The 21,111-nt window shown below is 43.6% G+C and overlaps 1 protein-coding gene across 1 annotated transcript in view; it reads right to left on the bottom strand.

Moving 5' to 3' along the window:
• Positions 1–347: 347 nt before the first annotated feature.
• Positions 348–21,111, bottom strand: part of PSMB5 (proteasome 20S subunit beta 5) — a 116,139-nt gene continuing 95,375 nt past the window's right edge. Inside the window, exon 3 of the mRNA XM_069633836.1 lies at positions 348–810. Within this exon, the coding sequence (XP_069489937.1) occupies positions 527–810 (284 nt within the window). The 3' untranslated portion in view covers positions 348–526. The remainder of the gene's footprint in view (positions 811–21,111) is intronic.

Here is a 21,111-nt window from a genome sequence, read left to right as displayed (position 1 = left end):
TCCTGCTGAGTGCCAACGGGGAAGAAATACTCTGAAAACAAATCTCAGACATCTTTAAATATTGGGTTGCCATTAGTAATAGCATAGAAGTCAAGCAATTTCATGTACGATATAAACAATGCACTGGGGGCTAAAACACAGCCCCTGAGGCATAGAGTTTTTGCATTTCAACATTGTGTCCTTCAAAGTGTTGATTATTGTACCAACATGCCTCTTCTGATTAGCGAATCCACAATACGAGAAGCCCATTCGAGCAGCAGACAGGACAAAGAGCCAGACACATCCAAATGAGGAAGATGTCATCTTCGCAGACCACATCCCAATCATAAGTAAAGTAAAAACGCACAGACTTTGGGCCACAATGGCCAATGGTTTAATGCAACTGATCATAGAGGAAAAACTGGTGCATCTAATAGACTTTGCAAACAGCCACCCCTCCCCCCCAAATTAACAATCCAGTTCAATGATCAGTGAAGCTCCACCCATCTTGGCCAAACGTAATTTTAAGGAGATCTAGGGCAGCACCTCATTCACTGTCCTTATACTTCTGGTGAAGGTCTGCCACATCATCCTGTGAAACACGCACCCAGCCATCCTCCCGTACGTGGTAGAGGTTGACAGTGCCCCCAGAGTATGCATCACGGTAGGTGGCCTGGTAGATGGAGCGACGGGCCAGTTCACAGGCCTCTTCGGCAGACATGTTGTACCTGTAACCACGGTCCAACACACCATAGGCATACATGGATCCAGAGCCAACCGAGAAGACCGAGCCTGAGATGCGGTTCCCCTCACTGTCCACATAGTAGAGGCCTGTAGAAGAAGAAGAAAGGGACAAGTTAAACAATGAGACAGTCTGGCGAGCTATTACCACCACCAACTACCTCCCTCAAATGCCTGAATTATTTAGTTACAGGCGCACCGACATACTTAGTGGAAAAATCGAATAGTAGCCCCGAGGATTAGTAATGAGTGATTACTGCACAAGATTCACCAACCAGTCAATATAGAAGTGCCCGCAGCTTAGTGAGAAGGTTCAGTATGAGCAAATGTATTTAGTTTATAGTTCAGAGAACTACTTATTCATTCAGTAACAAAAAATAAATGTTAAAATTTCGTACATATACAATTAATTCTTCATACTTGCTCAGTAAAGTTTTATTTAATAAACCCTCTACATAACTGAATCAGCACTTTGTGCACAAATCTCATTTCAATCTTATCAACCAAGCAAATTACAGGACTAAACTAAACATTGACATTCATATATTTTCTAAAGTTACAACCACTTTGGACCAGACTCTGTATAACGCCATCAGAAAAGATTCGGAGTAGGGGTTCAAGCAATATTGACAAAAAAGTTCCGATGAAATTTAAGACCAATCATGTACGTATCGGCCATAATTCTGATAATACACACTTAGAATTTCTGGACAACAAATCATAACATGTCTCGCTGTTTCAATAGCATCAATGTTCTTGCACATTCGACAATAATGTTGGTCATTTGGCAATCTCCATTGCGTACCATGAATAGCTCTTACTGGGAGTTGATTCACTCTCATGAATACTTGGAATTTACGCAAGAGGTTCAGGGCAGAGCATTAGATAGGGTTGAGGGCGTAAATAAGAATACACTGTACCTTCTATATACATAGTTGTGTAATTCATTCGCATTAAATTAGCTTCCCAATCTTTTTTCTTTAGTTTGTGTTTAAATGCCAATTTTGATAGATTTATAGTGACCACAACAGTTGTCATATGTATTCATACAATCATGCTTCCTTAAATTTGTCACGTTGGACCCAATAAAGGGCAACAATTCACTTTCTGTTTAGCACACGGCTTTCAATAACAAGAGTCCATGCTGTTGCAGCACTATAGCTTTAGAGATTTGAGTGCCAAATTTAGCTGGATAATTTGCTTTCAAATGGCCAATCAGTTTAGAGGTACAGGTTAAACAAGAAAATAGCCAATAGGCATCCCAGTTTAACCCCTTTGTTGACTTTTATGGGCTTAGATAGGCGTCCCTGGTTATCGAGTCAGACTCTGTTGTTAGTGTGGAGTTATTTCAAGATCTTAAGTAGCCAGTTTGGACACTGCATCTCATTCAGCATTGCCCACAATTTCGAACGGTTGACACTGTCAAATGCAGATTTAAAGTCTATAAAGGCTCTGAAGACTGAGATTGCCTGTAGTTGGAGCTCTAGATAGAGTCAAGAGGACTAATATTGTGGGTAGTGCTGGTGCCCGTTCTAAAACCAGATTGGAACGGGTGCAGAATAGAATTGGCATTGGACCAGCTTTGTAGATGGTTAAGAACAATTGCTGTAAACACTTTACTAGTGCTGTCAAGGATAGACAGCATCCAGTAGTTTTCAGGAGTATCTTTGACTCCAGCTTTATATATCGGGATTATAATGGCCGTCTTCCAAAACACAGGAATCTGTTGTAAAAAAAAAAAAAACCTTACTGAACAGCAAGAGTATTTCAGCTCGCATCATGTTTCATCACCATTGATGCTAAGCCATTAGGGCCAGGGGCCCGTGAATTGTTCAAGTGTCTGATTATTTTCGGAATACTTCCTTTTGAATATTCCAAGGGCCACGTAGGTTCATTGGATTTAGTAGGAGAATGATGTTTAGCATCGTACATGATGCGAGTTATGTACATCACCCACTTGTCTTCACTCAGTGTTCAATACCACTTGCTTTGTTTTAGTTCTAACTCTGTTAAGTAGTTTCCATAGCTTCGATACGTCATTCTTCAGCAGCACACAAATCATAGTTTGCCATTTTGAATTCATTTTAGCAAACCTTTTGCATTTACACCAACTACAATAATGATTAGCTATGTTCTTCTTGCGGCTGCAAGAAAGTGCACGGAGGCTCATACTTTTCAACTTACGAAGCTCCGTCCTATACCGTTGTCGCTTAACCTGCAATTCACTATCAAAGGAGCAGTTCAATCATTTACCAGTATCTATATTAGGTGAACCAGAAAAAGTGGCTACATCAATGCATTCATTCGAATGGCATTTTCAATGTCATCACCGTTCATGTTCAACATTACAGTATGTAATCATTCAACAGTACACAAATGCTGCGTGCCATTTTCATACAATTACTTACATTCCATCTCAAACAGCTGCCTATGTCATTGGCACCGATATTCGTGGGGCCTCACAAACTGCCGTCTCAAGTAGTCATGTTAAATTTAGCCCAAATAAGTGATTGATCACTTGCAACTTGGTCCAAGACTTGAATCAAGAATATAATTAAGCATATTAGTATTAACCCAAAAATAGTCATGGTTGCTGATTTTTTTTTTCCACAGGTCCAAGTACATTAATTTACCAGGTGTAGCCATGTTCTCAAACTGCTCAGACTTCTGTATAAGACCACATTGGGCATTTAAGTCTCCTCCCATAATTACCATCTGGTTATCGGCTGTCGCAAGCCAATTTGTTATAAGCTCATCAATTGTATCAAATATGGGGTCTGTATCTGCCACTGGGGTGGGGGGGGGGGTCATAGATGTTTATTAACTAAATATAGTGGATTTTTTTTTTTTGCAGAAACCTGAACAACCCGCACATTATTAGGTAGTGAGGATGTCACCTCGCTAGCATGAAAATCATGGGTGACCCCAGTTATGAGGCCACCCTAAGGTCAACCCTTTGGCCCTTTTTTTTTTGCATTACGTTGGAATAGTAAGTGGGAATCAACCTGGAAATAATTTTGTAGCCAGGTCCCTTGTATCAAATCTCGAATTGGAAATAATGGCATCAAGACAACGGCCTGAGCTGATAAAATGGGCATGACCTCAAGTATTCCGAGATGCAATGGAACATACTCATGGTTGAGGCTGCTTGCTGCATTTGACTCACTCATTTTATTCAGCCACATCCACCCCCACCTGATTTTCTTTAGTTATGTTGCTGTCAGATTTAGGTTTGGCATTTGTCTTACATGAATTACAGCGTTTACATTTAGTAAGAGTTGTAACAGAAGGAATAGTTTGGTCCAATTCATCTCCCAGGTATTCAAGAGATTCAGCATGTGTCTGAATCAATGTAGCTGTCGCTGGGCGAACACAGTGGACCTTTGTAATTGTTGCAAAGTCAAACCTCAATGCTTCAATAAATTCCATGTCACATGAACCAAGTATCTGTAATACTGGAATTTTGTTGAACAACGTTATTAACAATCTATTAATTGGTTTCTGCAATTGGTCAGCTTTCTCGCTCACTGTTACAACTCTGATGTTAAGGGGATTCTTGCAGTACAGCTGACAAGTCATTGGGTTTGCCAATAACACGAGCATCTTGTATTTTGCTCCGATAATCGGATACAAGAGATCATCTGAATCACAAATCTATTGTATTTCAGTTTCTTCATTGTTTTCACAGGTTTTCTTGTTTTGTGGATTGTTTTCTTGAAAGAGCCAACTTGTTAACATACCGTTTATGATTCTTGGCGTTTCCTTCTTCGGTTTGCTCGTTTTCGTAGGCGTCTGTTTTTATTTTTAGGAGAGTTGGAGGATGCCATCGAATTATGGGAATGAACAGATTGATTTTGCGCATCATCCATAGAAGGTGGAATGTGGTCTTCAACAATCAGCTATTTGCTTCTTAGCGATTCTTCTAGATTGATTCCTATTCGGTTGTGGTAATGGATGAACATTAATTGGCTCCGGAGCAATCACGGGATCAATCAGATTTACTGACCAGTTAGTATTTTTTTTCTTCGCCATTTTTGTTAGCATTGGTAGTAGCACTCAGTTTTGGCAGCGGCTTGGCCGCTATGAAAATCATATTGAATATCTAAAATGTCACAGTGCTTTAGAGATTATGTATATATCCTGTCACAAAGTTTAATATCTTTAACGCAAAGTGAAGTAGGCTTATCAAAGGGGTAATATGAGAGCCCAAATTATTAAAATCAGTTCTTGAGTTTTTACCAGTTTCACTGGGCATATCTTTAAGATGCCCACTTCCACTAATTTCCTCTTCAATCGCTTGCGTCAGTTAGACTTACAGAGGTTGTAATGTTTATTTTTACTTTGTACTTTTCCAGGCATTGGGTGTAGAGAGTGTCTGTCTCGCTAAAAATGCAGAATGTCATTGCCTCACCACACTCCGCTACACGCTCTGCGTGTGCGGCTGTGTTAATGTAGAGATGAGTTCTTTGGGCAGGAGTGTCACCACAGTAGAGGAAGAAAAAGCAACGGCAATCCAGAGAAAAGTATCCACTGCAACACACTCCGCAGTATGAGCAAAGCAAATCCAGTCAACCAAGTACGAGAATAAACCTTGAGCAGACAGCATAAGCATGGCAAATCAAATATAAGACTACAGTTAAGCATGGGAAATCAAATATAAGACTACAGTTAGGGACTGTAGATCAGCAACAGGTAGTGAAATGAGCAGTGATGTAGGAGAGTGGCCAACCATAACAGAGCCAGATTCAATAAAAACATCAGACGGGCAATTATTAGTCCATGAAGATGAGGGCAATCAGTCTGTACAGAACGCAAGAGAACACAGCAGAAAGATGGCTAAAACAGCAAATATAACCAGCCATGATAAACCATGTGAAAAAATAGAAAATTAGAGTAGCTAATATAGCTTAACATTTCACAAAGCCGAAGAGACCAGCAAGGTAAATCCACATGCCATGCTGGAAAACCGCTTGACCTATTTAAGAACAGAAAAGTGTGCATGGTTGTACAGTGCATCAACATCCTTATGCCATCAGAATCCTCACCAGCAACACGAGCAAACTTCCCAGTCCCTAAATGATAATGCATGGTTGTAGAAAATATTAGACAAGGGTGGTTATTGGTAATAGGAGAGGTTCCATAAGAAAATACAGTATTAAACAGTTAAGCTAATTGCACTGGAATGACTTGCATTCTTAGGCCCCCTTCCTACACACTTGGGAGTTCACCCTCACGGAGCAGTACTGAGCATTGTTTGTGCACAGCAAAATTCCCTTTAATTGTATTGCCCGCACGCAGCCACACCCCTCCAGGGACTGTCCCCAGCCGCAACCCAACTGTCCTTTTCCATTGCCTAGGCTGTATCGGATGTGTAGTCCAGTGGTGGGGGGGGGGAGGGGTCGATGGAAAGGGGCCACAACTATGGACTAAGCAAAGGAGAAAAATTCAACTTGTAAGCTATTAGCCAGCCATAGAAAAGTCACTAGCCACCTCGAGTCTATACATACTCGCAGCACACCATTTCTTACTCGCCAAGAGTCAAATATTAGCCAATGGTTACTGCACATTTTGCACCCAAGAATACAGTAGTCACTATGGTGAGTAACTTAATCCCATCCACATTTCTTCATACTTGTAGGTTGTGGAGACTAAACACCATTCACAGACTAAAGGGGACTCGAGTCAGACATGGACTAAACAAAATGTTTCTGTAGAACTGCTTGGGTGTACGCAGCATCAGTATGTGATCTGGAGCTCAAGCACGAATGCATAAAAAGCAGCCCGCGAGGCCCAAGTGGTGGCTCCAACAATGACCTACCAAAAAGGTGTGCCTCTGGAGCCGCTTTACCCCCAATCATGAGCAAGTAGAGCCGTAGTAGGATGGAACATTTGTAAAGTGCCCAATAGTTTCTTCCATCAGTGATTACCAGTTGCACTGGAAGCCAACAGTGCACGAGATTTACATCCATAGAGGATTAAAAGCTTGTCAGATGACTTGATCTTATCAGGGGAGAATTTCAGAGCTCAATGAACATTCAGGTTGTGCAAGTCCTCTCTCTAGGGCTGGGCGATTTGGACCAAAAGTTACATCTCAATATTGTTGGGCTGAATGGCGATATGCACATCTCTCAATATTGTTTATGTGGGTAAAATGCTCAGTTGTACGCCGCCAACTACATGTGAGATGCCACAAACTTATTTATAAGACATTGATTTAAAAACAAAAAAAGTGCAAATACATGGTTCCTCTTCATGTATGAAAACAGCAGTTTAAATATCAAAGTGCAAATCCCCAAAATATGGGGTATATCGGTTTAGGATGAGACGATGTTTTATCGTCTCATCCTAAACCGATTATGAAAATGTATAGCTATATCTTCCAAACGCGATATATCACACAGCCCTGGTCGTCATTCTCTCCCCCAGACTACTGATTAGAAGTGAACAACGGTAAACGAGGGAAGCCAAAGTGCCACCAGGTGCCTGGAGAAAGACATTGAAAATAAAGTTCAAAAGGAAAAAAGGGGAGTGGAGAATCTAGCGCTGAGAAAAGGACTGGTGAAAAGAGGCTGGGGTGGCGCCAAGAGGGGCTGCATGCACATCTACACAGCTAATCAAATAAGGGGATTTTTTGCTGTGCACTGAAAAATGCTCCCACACCGTCCATGCATGCGTGAACTCCCACACGCATCAAGGAATATAGGGGCTGAATGTAGTAGCAAGGCATCCAACTATTCATCCTGGCTATGTCCCCAATTCCAGAAAATGATTTAATGTGAAAATTGCAACCTTTTATGTCAGTTTTAGCTTTTTGTGATAACACAAGTTAACATAGTAAAAAAGGTACAGGCAACACTGTAGCATCATTTGCAAAGTAAACATTACTCACCATGGGGATTACTGTACTTGTTCATAGTGCCCTTTTGTTTTTTACATAGGCAAGAGACAGCATGCTCCACCCACCTGTCCGGTTTGCAAGAATGGCGAGTGGCGGAAAGGGGACACTTGATTTGAGAGTTCTCGAATCACAAGGCGAAGTAACATTATCCTATATCCCGCCATCCACACAAACTGATGATTTGAAAACACTGAGAAAAAACAGGAGAGTGTAACACCACTAACCTAGACTAATGGGATGCACATAAATGCCTGTATAGACAGTGCATCTGCCCTGGAGCACCCACAGAACGAACATTTTTGTAAGAAAAACCTGGCCGTATGCCCACAGTCAAACATCTAACCTTAGGCTGGGGAATCATGAAATTAATCAATGTGCATCATATGAGGTGTGCAGATTTCAGAATAACCAGTCAAAGAAGCCAATCGCTAGGCTGTCAGGTATGTATTAAACGCAATCAAAAGGGAAATCAAGGGATGAACAGTGTAATCTGTTTGACTGGAGTGTCAAAGTTGAACAAACAGGCATATCAGAAAGGGGACTCTAGAAATAAAAAGGTCAAACTAGGCGGAATATTTTAGTTGCGGTTATCTCACTTTCAGTATAGCTGGTATAGGGTAATAAAATAGAATATGAAGGAGTTTGGGAACAGCTCATTGGTAGAGCACCAGTACACAAAGTATGAAACCAGCAGGTCACAGCATTTTGCTGGGTGATCATGTACATTTTCAAAAAGTGTTCACTCAGCAAAACCTCCCCTATAAAAAGAAATATAGTTGACACTATTTAGATTCACAGAAAAACATGCAGGAAATGCAGTGTTTTATGCAACAGCTTTTTTTTTTTTTTAGGAGTAGAATTGCAGGATGGTCTTTAAAATAAATAAAGTTAAGGTGTACTGGTCTTGTCCAAACAGTATAAAAAGGGTCACCCCGATTTACTTCTGTGCATTTTTTGGAAAAGAAAAATTGTATTGCTTACCACTCCCACACAAGCCTTTGACACTAAGAGTGGAGGAGGTGATTACAGCTCCACTTGGTCTATCAACCCCTTTGAATTTGAAGTGGACAGAGAAAAGAGGGTAGCAAGGGCATTGCGAGCTGTGTTTTCATTGAGCTGGGCAATTTAAATCGCCAACTGTGCTACTAGAGTGTCAACTTAATTAGCAAACCTGCAAAATTACATAGCAAATTGCTATGCTACACTGCTTATTCTATGCCTTGTAGAGTTCCGTGTATAAAGTCTAGCAATAATCAGTGGGCCGAAGGGAGGCGCAGCACAATTTTTACCAGTCAACTTCTGAATGACAAGGTGAAGCATAAATCTAGAAACGTATACATTAAATGCATGCAGAGATTCTCACACTTGGCCAGTCACTATATTGAAGATAGGCCTGCGTTTGGTCCAAAAGATCTAAAATAACATTTGCCAGGTGGGGCGAAGAAGAGCTATAATCGAGACGTTGGTTCAATAACAAATGCACATTATCAAAACGAACATTGGCTATAAAAACCTAGCAAAAAATCGATACAAGGATATTACCCGCAGAACGAGGAGAACAGAAGGTTAACATCCCTTAGTTGGATAGTAGCTTAAGAATATAGAGCAAGGCTCAAACACTGATCAGAATTTCAAGAAATTTATTAAAGAACCTGGAGTTCACCATTATGGCCCTTTGTATGCTAGTTTGGTGGGGAGGCGTGGGGGTCTCACTGGACAGACGAGGAAATTAACTGAAGCCATGCATGCAGAGTATCTGTTAACCTTCTCTTAAAAGATGGCTTGCAGAAAGCGGATCAAGCACCTAGCCCGAGCATGTTGCCAATAAAACCGGAAGAACCATTTGTCTGGATTCCTTTCCTGGCAAAGCTTTGTAACTGCATAAAAATTGGTACTGCTCAAAGCGTACCAATTTAGCCTCAATATATTATCAAAGCTTTATGGCAATGTACTCCTTATCCGATTGAAATCCTGGTGCATGGAAACCATTTTTTCTACACCTGGCAGGATTTCAATAGACGCTTCTTGATGGTGGACCAGGGATTTTCGTCTTTTCCCGAAAATGCAGAAGTCACACAGAATGGCAAAAAAACCATATCAGTTTTGTGTGGCTCTGAAATCTGTTTCGATATGGTAACTAGTATGGCACTCTGGAATTGCCTAGAAAAATTGACCATCACTGCTGCCCAATTTACAGCCATCAGAACTTTGTATTCATGGTGCATTGTATCCCTGGGGGTGTACATTTGCATCACTATGGTTACTCTGGGCAGGGGCACCATACAGCATTTCCTTGGTCAAGTTACCAGCCCTGAAGGACCACTATATGCTGGCGGATGGTGCAGAATAAAAGCTGTATAACCCAATATAGCTAGAATCTCTTCCCTGGCAAAAGTTAAGCCAGTTTTATGTTTGCAAAAGATCAGCATTGTCCTTTTTTCGAAAATGACTGTGTTGTCCTCCTACATTAGTCAGGTTTCCAGTGTCAATTACATTTTTTCAAGATATTTGTAATGAAAAAGGTTTGATAATTTGAGCAAACCTAAAATATTGCCAGTCATAGAACGCTAAAAGCAATGCCACTTAGGGAGATGTTGCGAGAACATTCTCCGCTTGTTTTGGTGAAAGCAAAATAATGTTATCTCCATCCAAATTCTCCCCTCTCTACTGTGGCTGAAATTGGGCTATCTTGGCATTAAACAGGCAATAATTGCTAAAGTGATATATTACTGGGTAAACAATGTTATTCTTCCCCCTCGTCTTGGAAGGTAGAGAGAGACCTACAGAAAGTTTGATCACAGCAAAGTCCAAGATCACTTACTTACCTTGGTCTTATGCATCAAGTAGAACCCCACATCCCATCTGATAAAACATCTAACTGGATTTTTTAAATCTTGTTGCAAGTTTACCGTTCACATTAACATTTCAATTCAGCAAGCTCACACCTTCCACCACTGTGACAGGTGTTTTCATCCCCTCCTACACCTGCAAGCCATAGAGCACCTGATGTGGATTCAATGTTGTAGGAGGCTTCTCTAGATCTTCAATCCATCCTAGCACTTCTTTCCAGTACCCCTAAACTTTATTTTTTTCTTTACAGCCCCCAACCACATGTGCCAGAAAGATCCAACCTCACCTCAATTTCCTCCAATCTAGCAAGCATAAAGCAGGGAACGTTTTGGACAACCTTGTGGGATCCTATTGCCATCTATGTAATAAATGCAGGCTGTTAATTTGTATTGGCATGCTATGGAGGTCTTGTGAGCATTTTTTATAGACCATGGACCACACAACGCCAGTAGTTTGGTTTGGCGGTCTCGCTCCCACTTTCTCTTTAGCCACCTTACCGCCCCCCCTCCACCCACCCACCCCTCCCATCTACCAAGGCAAAACCTTATAGAGTTGTGATCAGCCCTACAGATAAGGGGTGCATCAGCCACACTCCCTAAAAATAGGCAAATACCCCCAAAAAATAAAAACAGGGAGTACAAATATTCAACAAAAAATGTGTGCCCCTGCTTCACCCAGACAGCTTCATTGATATGTTTGGACTAGTAATACACAGTACCACAGGAAGAAACTAGTGTTATAACTGTCTGATCAGAAAAAATAAACCGGTATCCTTTAATGTGCATGAATAACTAGGTTCAAAGCAATCATTACAAAATAAAATCCATCTTCCAGTTAAAAAACACTGCCCCCCCCCTCCACACACACACACTTCTAAAATACTCATTGGCAATACGAATTACATTTTTTAACTTCCTAAATACATTTTACTACTAAATTCTAAATTTAAAAAATATGGAGTAAAATATTCCCACTTCCAAATCTGATCTTTAGCACTGGTCGTGATACAAGGCCTTTCAAAGTGGCCCAACTGCCTAATATTCTCTCAAACAGGGTGCAGCCCATCTGCAGCTGCTCTTTCCGTTTTGTGTCAGTCAGGAGGCCCTTAAGCTGCAAGGAGATCTGTCCTATACCCAAATCCTCCTGAAGCTGGTGTATTGTTTTGAATTCTCCCTTACTCCACATTTGTCCCACACTCTCAAGCCTGGCTTCAAACCAGGATAGCGCCCATGATCAGAGTGGCCCATATATAGCGAATAAGGAGGTTCAAGTGGTGATATTTACCATCCTTCTTCCCTTCCAAATTTTTCTATAGAAGTCCCCGAATCCCATGTCGCTTTACTCATTTAGGGAGCCCATCTGCCCCTGCCCATAGCCACTCCTGCAATGAATGGGGTTAGCATTTGGTTCTCTAGAAAGACTCACTGCTTTACTTTATCAACCCTCAGTTGCACCACAAATACCCTCAGTTCAGATGCCATATAGTTCTCCAGGTCCAGGAAACCAACCCCCTCCTTCCTCCATGGGCAGAATCAGTGTCTGCTATCCTATTCTGTTTTTTGTTTTCCACACGCCAGTGAAACCTCAGCAGTCTAGAATATTTTGTTGAAGATTCTCTTGGGTACTTCGACAGGCAGCATTTGGAATAGGAATAAGAACTAGGGAGTACGTTCGTTTTTATGGAATGTACTCTGCCCAGCCACAACAAGTAAAGTTCAAGAGTTCATAGTCTTTAGAAGGGTGGGAAATTAGCCTCAAAGAGGTTCTCCTTTCTTCTAGTTAAGGTGACCGCCAGGTAATGGATTGCCATTGTTTTTTATGCTCAATGTGTTCTCTAGTTCCCTGTGTCAGCCCCACTTTCTCCCGAATGGGAATATTGTGGACTTCTGTCAGTTTACTTTGAATCCAGCTAGGTACACTGAAGCAGAGATCACGTAACGCCTCAGTGATGAATGGATTCTGTAGATGGCAGGGAATATTGTTGGCAAAGAGTCCTAATTTTACATCATAGATCGCTTTTATAATTTGGTCTCATTTTCAAGGTGAGAAGCTCCAGATTCAGCACAACAGAGGAGGGTGGGGGCAAGAAGCAGACATCCCATTCTGGTACACCATTCCAAGTTTAAATAACTTTGCATTTACAGTCACCTGCGCTGTCTGTTTTGACTAGAAGGCCTAAAATTGCTCTTATAGTTCTCTGGCCAAATCAAGCTTCTTCCAATAATGCAAAGAGGAAGGGCCATCCTACATGATTGAACACAATGTGTGCATTCCAGGTAAAGCAGTACTGAATCCCTCTGTTAATTCCTGGACTACTCCATGAGATTCACGACTGTCCCTCTCATCCACACAATTATTGAATACTTTGGGTGGCGAGGGGCCACGGTTCCTATGTAGTGCTTATTTAATGAGACCATGAACCATCCACTCCAGGCGCTTTATCAGACTACAGCCCCTTAATTGCATCTGCTATGTCCTTATTAGTTATCTTTTCATCTATTTGTAAGGTATTGATGAATATGAAACCGCAAATTCCAAAATGTTCCTTTATTGGCATCTTCTTTACGAGGGCTTCCGCCCCACTACACCCCCAGCAGTTCAACTTGTAACCCTGCATGAGCTCATAATACACACATACACACGCACAGAATATGGGAACACTCTATATACACATTAACAACATGAAATGCCAAACCGATCGTGCACTTGAACACCCAGTTGGAAGTGAACATAAAGTAAAAAAGACAACGCACAACATATTTTGTCCGAGGTCTCCCTGCCTCGTCAAGAAACAGCTTGCTTCCTTTAGAGTCATTGTCCCCTCTATATAACATTTGGTAGAAAGTTTAAGAAGCATTGTTAGGACAGTTTTTCTGAAGTCCAACTAAGGGCTTAGTAAAACCATTCAACTGAGGCAGTAAAAGACTCCACTCTTAGTATAAAGCTGTACCACCAGAGTACATGGTAGGGCAGACAGAGCAGCCAGGCTCATTTTAGGAGGGAGAGAGGGCTGTAGAATCAGTACTAATGAAATTCTAATACAAATGGTCCAAAGAAACACTGAAACACTTTGTATTGTAAAAATAAAGGATGCATTTAAATACAGGTAGGCCCAGATAAATCTAGGGGTAAGTAAGAACAAACATATCATATGAAATCACAATATAAAAACAACACTATACTTGAAATTACACAGACCAAAGTATAAACCTTATTTGGAAACCCCGACAGTTCTAGGGAAGTCAAAACCTTTTCATACACATTCAGTAATGCAAGGGCAGTAGACCCCGTTTAGGCAGAACCCTGTGCAGTTCCCTTAGGGAGCACTACAGAAGATTAAGACTACAGGTATATGCAATAAATCCCCTTTGGTATCAGTCTGTACCTCGAAGATTTAGTCGGTAGCTGTGGCTAAGCAATCAGACGTATCTCAAGAGGGAGATAAGCAGTATTCAGGGTTTGCACATTAGGACTAAAATACCATGGAACAAGGAAACACTGACCAAAGCTTTGTATCAAAAAGAATATATATATTTATTTTACACACTGATGTTCACACACAAATCACTATTATTAAAGTAAGTTAAAACAGTCAGTCAAGGAAAGCATACACAACTCCAATTAAATTGTAGACAAGTTTGAACAAGAGTGAAAACTGAGCAAAACGGCACAGTGTAAACTAAGCAGAAATGGCACTAACAATTTCTTCAGAGGGAGGGAAAGGACAAGTCCTACAGAGGTAGACTCCAAAACACACAGGCAACACTTCCCAATTAGATTGTGAACAAGTTAGGCAAGGCAATACTTCAGTATAAGCAATACGTTGATGAAAACCGAGCAAAATGGCACTTCAGCAATATAAAAAGGGGAAGGAAAGGTGGTTATGAGAGTTTAGGTGCACCAACACATTTCTTAGTGAGAATCAATCTAGAGAAGGCAGTCGTAACAGATTTAGCCAGAGTCAATAGACCTGTGCCAGAGTCAATGGTACAAGGCAAGTGCCCAGGATCAAACTGTTCTTGTAGCTGCAGTCAAGTCTTTGATTAATGATTAGAAAAGGCGGTTGCAGATGTAAAAAGATAATGTTAGACGAAAGGGTCAGCCAACCCAGGAGGTAAGTCAAGGATTTAAAACACCTTTAACAGTACCCAGCGAAAGCGGGAGGCCTGGGGGAACAATGTACCTTAAAAGTGGAAGAGGCACCTGCAGTGGCAGCAGTTCCTGCAGTTCGGGAGATCCAGCAGAGGAAGAGAGGCTCTCGTCGTGGAGGAAGGTTCGAGTTACTGCACTGCCCAGGGATAAAACCAGCCGCGGTGATGCTAAAACGAATAAAAAAGGTATGCTCCTTTAAATCGCAGTCGTGGTGGATGGGTGCCTGGCTATCCGGTCTCGTAGTGCTTGCCACTGGCGATTCGATCAAGGCAAGTCCTGGAAGGCGATTGACGAACTGGTTGGCCCCACCAGCTCAAGCTAAGAAAACTCTTGCAGAGGAAGATCTTCTCAAGTCGTTGGAGAAAAGTGGTGAGGATATGCAGCAGGGCTTCACCGGTGGTTCAGTCGTTGCCGATGTTTTTGGCTTCTCTCTTCTTCGGTTTCTTAGTCCCAGTGGCGACAACTTGTCCTCCAATCCTCAGAGCCCTGCTTTTATGCAGAAAACCCCCCATTCATACTGCCTAGCTGTCACTCACACAGTGGGGTGGTTATCCTGGCGGGATATCCCCCCCCCCCCAGCCTATCAGGGCAGAGTGCAACTTGGGTTGCCTAGGCAATGCTGTCCAGGGTGCCTATTCCCCCTCCCACACATCCCGTCTACCCCAGACTCTGTGGCACCGAGAGGAGGGCTTCTGTGCAGAAGCCCGCCAAAAGGATGAACAAAGGATCTCCCGACCTGGGTTAGGATTTCAGAGAAAGACACGAGAAAGAAATATTAACAAAGATCTGGCAATAAAAACCTACCGGAGCAAAGTTAATATTAAAATAAACCGGCAGTATGTTAGAGGCTGCCAGTAGAAGTGGTAGCCTCGCACAATGGGAAAATCCCATAGGAAAATATTTGCGGTCAAATATTTATGGTAGTAACCACTGCCACCAGTGGAGAGAGGAACTGTACAGCAGGGAAAACTATTAACTCTTTCCAGTACTTCCATAGGAAGATGGGTTGTGCTGGTTTAGTTCATAATGGACTAGTAAAGTCAATGGGGACTTTACATGCCCTGAGAGACAGTAGTCAGTCCCAGGGTATGGAGTCAATGTTTGGGGGTCACTAGGACGCCCCTGTGTCACTGCACTGAGGGTGCTGTGTAACACACGTTAAAAGATGATTCCTATGAGGGTGAGGAAAACCCCATAGACCAGAAGCACACAAGATAGCCTAACACACACATTAGCAATCTAAGAGTGGGAAAAAGTCTCCCTTAGCAGGAGAGAAAAATAAACCCTTCAAATCCAGCAAAGCTGCTGGGGGACTCTATAGGTAAGGGAAATTAGCCCTAGAAGAGAATTCTCCCTACCAGTTATACACTGACTCTTAGTACAAATCACTTAATCAGTAAACTGGACAATATACTTTGAATAGTGGAACACTTAATCCAGGTGCAGTAAAATGCTATGACTACTTTTGTGATAACACACAGTTATACTAGGTGAGTAAAACCTAAGGATGTAATATACAATTACATGTGCTTTTGAGATCAGTGAACCACAGATAGAGATGAGCAGTAACTTTTGCAACTTATTTTTGGGAAGGCACATAGATAACTCAAGTTAAGTAAAACCCATATATTTGTTATATCTCACAAGCAGTCCAGGTTAAATCTTTCCCAGCTACCAGGATAACTGAAGTATGACCCATCAGGGACAGTTAGAACCACAGACTCTAGGTTAGATAGTACAGGGAAAGTAAACCCCAATGTTACACTTTAGTGAAAGACTGCATAAGGTTGTTGCCTACCTAGAACAGACTTATTCTGGACAGGCTAGCAGCAAGTCAGGGGAAGCAAGACCCAGCTGGTGGACACTCAATTATCCTCAAAAGAATAATCTGGTGAAACCAACACTTTACTTTTGGGAAGAGGTACAACCTAATCACTGGAGAGTAAAATACCTCCACATCTACTTCCTATTAGAATGGCAAAACAGTTTAAGGGAGAAACTATGTTAACCATACTTTTGAGAATAGTGCATCACACATTCAAGATAATTAAGGACTTTTGTAACTAAGCTGTAGATACGGGCAGGAGCAAGGACCAAAAGAGAGTTGTGAATGAAGGCAGACGCCGCGCCTGAACATAATTGCAAGCGTTAGCATTGCCACATTACAAAGGGGGTAAGAGCAGTAACATGAATGCGCAACCGAATAATGGAATGAATACAGAGCACCCCAACACATGGAGGGGGGAAACTCTGGCCTACTGATACCACCCTCCTGCTAGACTAGATTGGGAATGCTCTCTGGACTAGACTGCAAAGGACGCACAAACGCCTTCCCGCCCGCATACTAACAGGGGGCCACGTAGGCGGCTGGTACACAACTTGGGCAAGGTTATGCATATGAACGGCTGCCATAGGGGAAAGGGACTGCACGTGTCGTACCCATACACCCCACCTAATTAGAAATACGGAAATGAAGCGCCTCACTTCAAGACAGCAATGCCAATTAACCCACTAACAACTTCACCCTCCGCATACACCTCAAATTCTAACCAAACAACCACAAACCTACAACACAACAATCCGCATAAACTTCACTACACTGCAACAAAAAAACAAAGCACACATGGACCCGCACAACAGAACACGACGTCTTCCGACAGTATAACACCCCAAGCCCAGCCAACGGAATTCCGGGCTGAGGCCACCAACAGCACATCACTGCTGTCTTGCACTTCTCCAGCTCATCCCACTACCCCCCCCCTCTTTTCTTTTTCAGAGCCGCTAGAGGACCACTCCGGTGGCAATAGTGAGTGGTACAAATATCCTTTAACATTAACTGTTCACTCTTACTACAGTTACCAACCACAAGTAAGCAACTTTTAAACACTTATTTTCTTTTCTAGGCAAAGTCCCAATCCCTTAAAAGTCTTTCCCTTATTATTGGAGCATGAGTGTTCTCAGTGGCAGAAGGTGTGGGTCACTAGGATCTAGTGACCAACAGGCAGTTTCAGAATAGGTTCTTTAGTAGCAAAAGTTAGAGTTCCTAAAACTGGGCAAAAAGGCGATTACTTTACTTCTAGGGTTAGACAAGGGTCCAGGGGCTTTGCAGAAGACACCCCAGCAGGATTCCAGCAGTGGGACTGGGTGCACTGGACGAGACCTCCCAATCACAGAAAACACCCCACAGCTACACAGAAATACCAAGTGTCTTAAGGTAAGTACACACCAAGCCAACACAGTACCTCAGCATTGAAGAAGATTTTGCAGCAGGACGACTTCAGGGTCTGCCACCAACTAACCGGTCAGTGGATTCCTTGTCGTGGTGACTGAAAACAAGACCTCAGAAGGGACTTTGCAGCAGGGATCGATGAAGGCTATAGGCAAGGTTTTCCTTGCAGCTGAATGCAGTTCTGTGGATTTGGTGCCTTTTCAAGGAGCACAGGAGGAGACAGAAAATTGCGGTTGAATTCTCGTCGTTACAAAGGTCCAGCACTCTGCTGAAGGGACTTTTCGGAATTTGTTGTCTCTGGAGATCCACAAGGAAGCCCATGACGTTTCAGCGAGATTCGGAATTCGGAAGAGCGTTCACCGCACAGTGGCTCGAGGTCCCAGGGTATTGCAGCAACGCAAGGTCACCTTGGACAAGGCCTTCCCATGGTTCACAGGACCAAAGTTCACAAAAAGGTGATAAGTATTCCGGAAACTCTTCATGCAGGCCACATTAAACTTCAACGCTCAAGCAACATCCAGCGAATGCAGTCCTTTTAGCCGGCGACAAAAAAAAATAAAAAATAAAACAAAAACACAGGCAGCACCAAGGGTTTGCCCAGATGAAATTCCGAAAGAACCTTGGGCATGAAGGAGGGGTGCTTCCGCAGCACCACCCTTGGCCCAATTTAACTTTCCACGAGACGCTTGCACGACAGGGCCTGGATCTCACCCACTCTCCTGGCAGAGGTGATGGACACGAGGAAAGCGGTCTTGGAGGATCACACCCCCCTCCAAATGAGCCTAGTCAGCACCACATTGAGTTCCCACGCCGGGGCATGCGCCTTCACTGGCGGGAACCATTGGAACAGTCCTTTAATGAACTCCTTGACTAGACAGTGCGACCAAAGAGAAGACCATCCCAGAGACCAGGTGTAGCGGGAAATAGCCGCCGAATGCACTTTGATGGAGGAGTACCCAGCCCAGACTTAGCCAACGACAACAAGTACAGAAGGACCTGGGGGCCGTGACACTCAAGAGGGTTAATCTACTGCAACCGGCACTAAGTCACATAATGCTTTCTGCCCGTAGCACTTTAGAGTCAATGACACCATGGCACGGACCTCCCTACAGTCCACCAGTAGCGCGTGACCGCTGCACTAATGCTGCAGGAGCAGGACTTCAGGTACAGCTGGCGCTTGACTGGAGGTGACGTAGCTTGACTGGAGGTGACGCTAACATGCTAAGAAGGTCCGGGTACCAGATCTACCTCGGCCACGCTGGTGCGAAGAGGATCATCCTGCACCAACACCGTCCGAGTTGACCGATGCCTCGCAGTAGTAGTAGAGAATGCGTACAGGAACATGCCTTACCACGGGAAGGAGAATACGTCCCCCATCCGGCCCAACTGGGGGAGCCTGCTGGCAAACCTCTGGCACTTGGTGTTCTTCGGAAATAGATAGATCTGGGGTCTGCCCCACCTGAGGAAGAGGCTGTCCACTTGATCCTGGCGAAGCTCCCACTCGTGGCAAGAGCGCAGCTCCCTTCTGAGAGAGTCGGCGACAGAGTTCTTTACTCCTGCCAGGTGAAAACGAATGAGAAACCTCCCATGGTCGACGGCCCAGTGCTACAGTTCCTGCGCCTCTCTGGCGAGCGCTGGGGGCCTGGTGCCCCCCTGCTTCCGTATGTAAAACATTGTGGTGGTATTGTCCATTAAGACCCTCAACACCTTGCCCTTGAGAGATGGAAGAAATTACTTTAATAACTCTTTTTATAAAGTTTTACAAAACACGAAAACAATTTGAATAATTAGCCGCATAGGCAGCAGGGTCCTGAGAGCAATAGAGTGGACAGTTGAACTACGAGGTCGTAGCTGAAACAGTCACAAAAGGGGGTCGGGGAGCGCTCCCTAGTTCTTGGGCTCCGTTTATTCGTCCCACCTCCCATATTTTCTGAAATTTCTGGGGCATCCCCTGGCTGTGTATATGCGTCGTTCCAGGGAGGCACATCTGTTCATTTCGTTGGTCCAACTGTTTATGCATAGTTGGTCTGCAGAGCCCCAGGTGGCGGCTGTTAATCTCTTAACAGTCCCCAGCGCCACTCCCAGGAATGGCGTTTCGTATTTGGTGAAATCCGTTTCTCCTCACACCCCCAGCAGTATTAATTTGGAGTCCTTTGGTACTGGGGATCCCATTATTCTGGAGTCTGGTGACACGCTTCCCAAAGATCCTGTATCACTCCACACTCCCAGGCGGGTATGTCAGCAAGATTCTGGAATTGGGCAGTTATAGCGTGTGCGAGTTGTGCATGTCTGAAGCAGTCCATAGGTTGCAACCCATGATTCGTATGTAAAGGTCTCAAAGTCTACCAGTCGTCCTTCCCGAATGATGTCTGCCAGTGTAGATGCCCCTTTCCTCTCCCAGGTTCTGAAACATCCCATCTTCTCCATTTCGAGGAGATGTGTCTTATGTCACAAGGGTTGGATCAGTGTTGGTCTGCCACCCCATCCTATGTGCCTGTGTGCCTCCCTCCAAATGCGATGGATACGGAGCGATCCTCTTGGTACCCCCACCCAGGTTCTTGCTATTGTCGTATAGTATCCGGAGGGGGGTGGGGGGAGGGGGGGGGGTGGAGCTGCCAGCGCTCCCTTCTACCCGGGTGTGTGGGAGCCTTGGGTCACCATCTAACCATTTGTTTACTACACCTGTTGGTGTAGCCCAATAGTAGATACGGATGTTGGGTAGTCCTATCCTGCCTTCCCACACTGAGCGTTTTAAGCGCGATGAAGGGTTGTTTCACACCCAAAAGTAGTGTGTGTAAGGTCCTTTCAATGGTTACAAAGGGTTTTGTTGGAGATGGGAAGTGGAGCGTTCTGGAGGACATATAGGATCTTGGGAGCGTCATCTTGAACAGTGCCGCCTTCCCCAATAGTGATAACGGGAGAGACTGCCAGTGCGTAACATCGTTCATGAACCGTTGCACCACCGGTTGTAGGTCAAGCCTGAAGAAATCGTCTAGAGTCACGCTGACCCGTATGCCCAGATAGGTAAAGCCCAGTACAGAGACGGGTTATGGGCAGGGTTCCGGGATTGCTTCATCCCCACCCTGAATAGGGAAGTATTTTGTTTTTTTGTGTATTTACTTGGAGTCCCCCAAGTGTTGATATTCCGTTAGGATTTGGGACATGATCGGGCAGATCATCACTGGATTGCCAAGGTATATCAGGTGGTCACCCGCGTACAGCGAGACGCGATCTCCTCCCTTTGGCCATGTGAACCCGGTCC

This window comes from Ambystoma mexicanum, chromosome 13, assembly GCF_040938575.1.
Source record: "Ambystoma mexicanum isolate Mex_15411 chromosome 13, UKY_AmexF1_1, whole genome shotgun sequence".
Taxonomy (NCBI): Eukaryota; Metazoa; Chordata; class Amphibia; order Caudata; family Ambystomatidae; genus Ambystoma; species Ambystoma mexicanum.
Note: the sequence above shows the minus strand (reverse complement) of the source record. Positions and strands in the feature narration are given on the sequence as shown.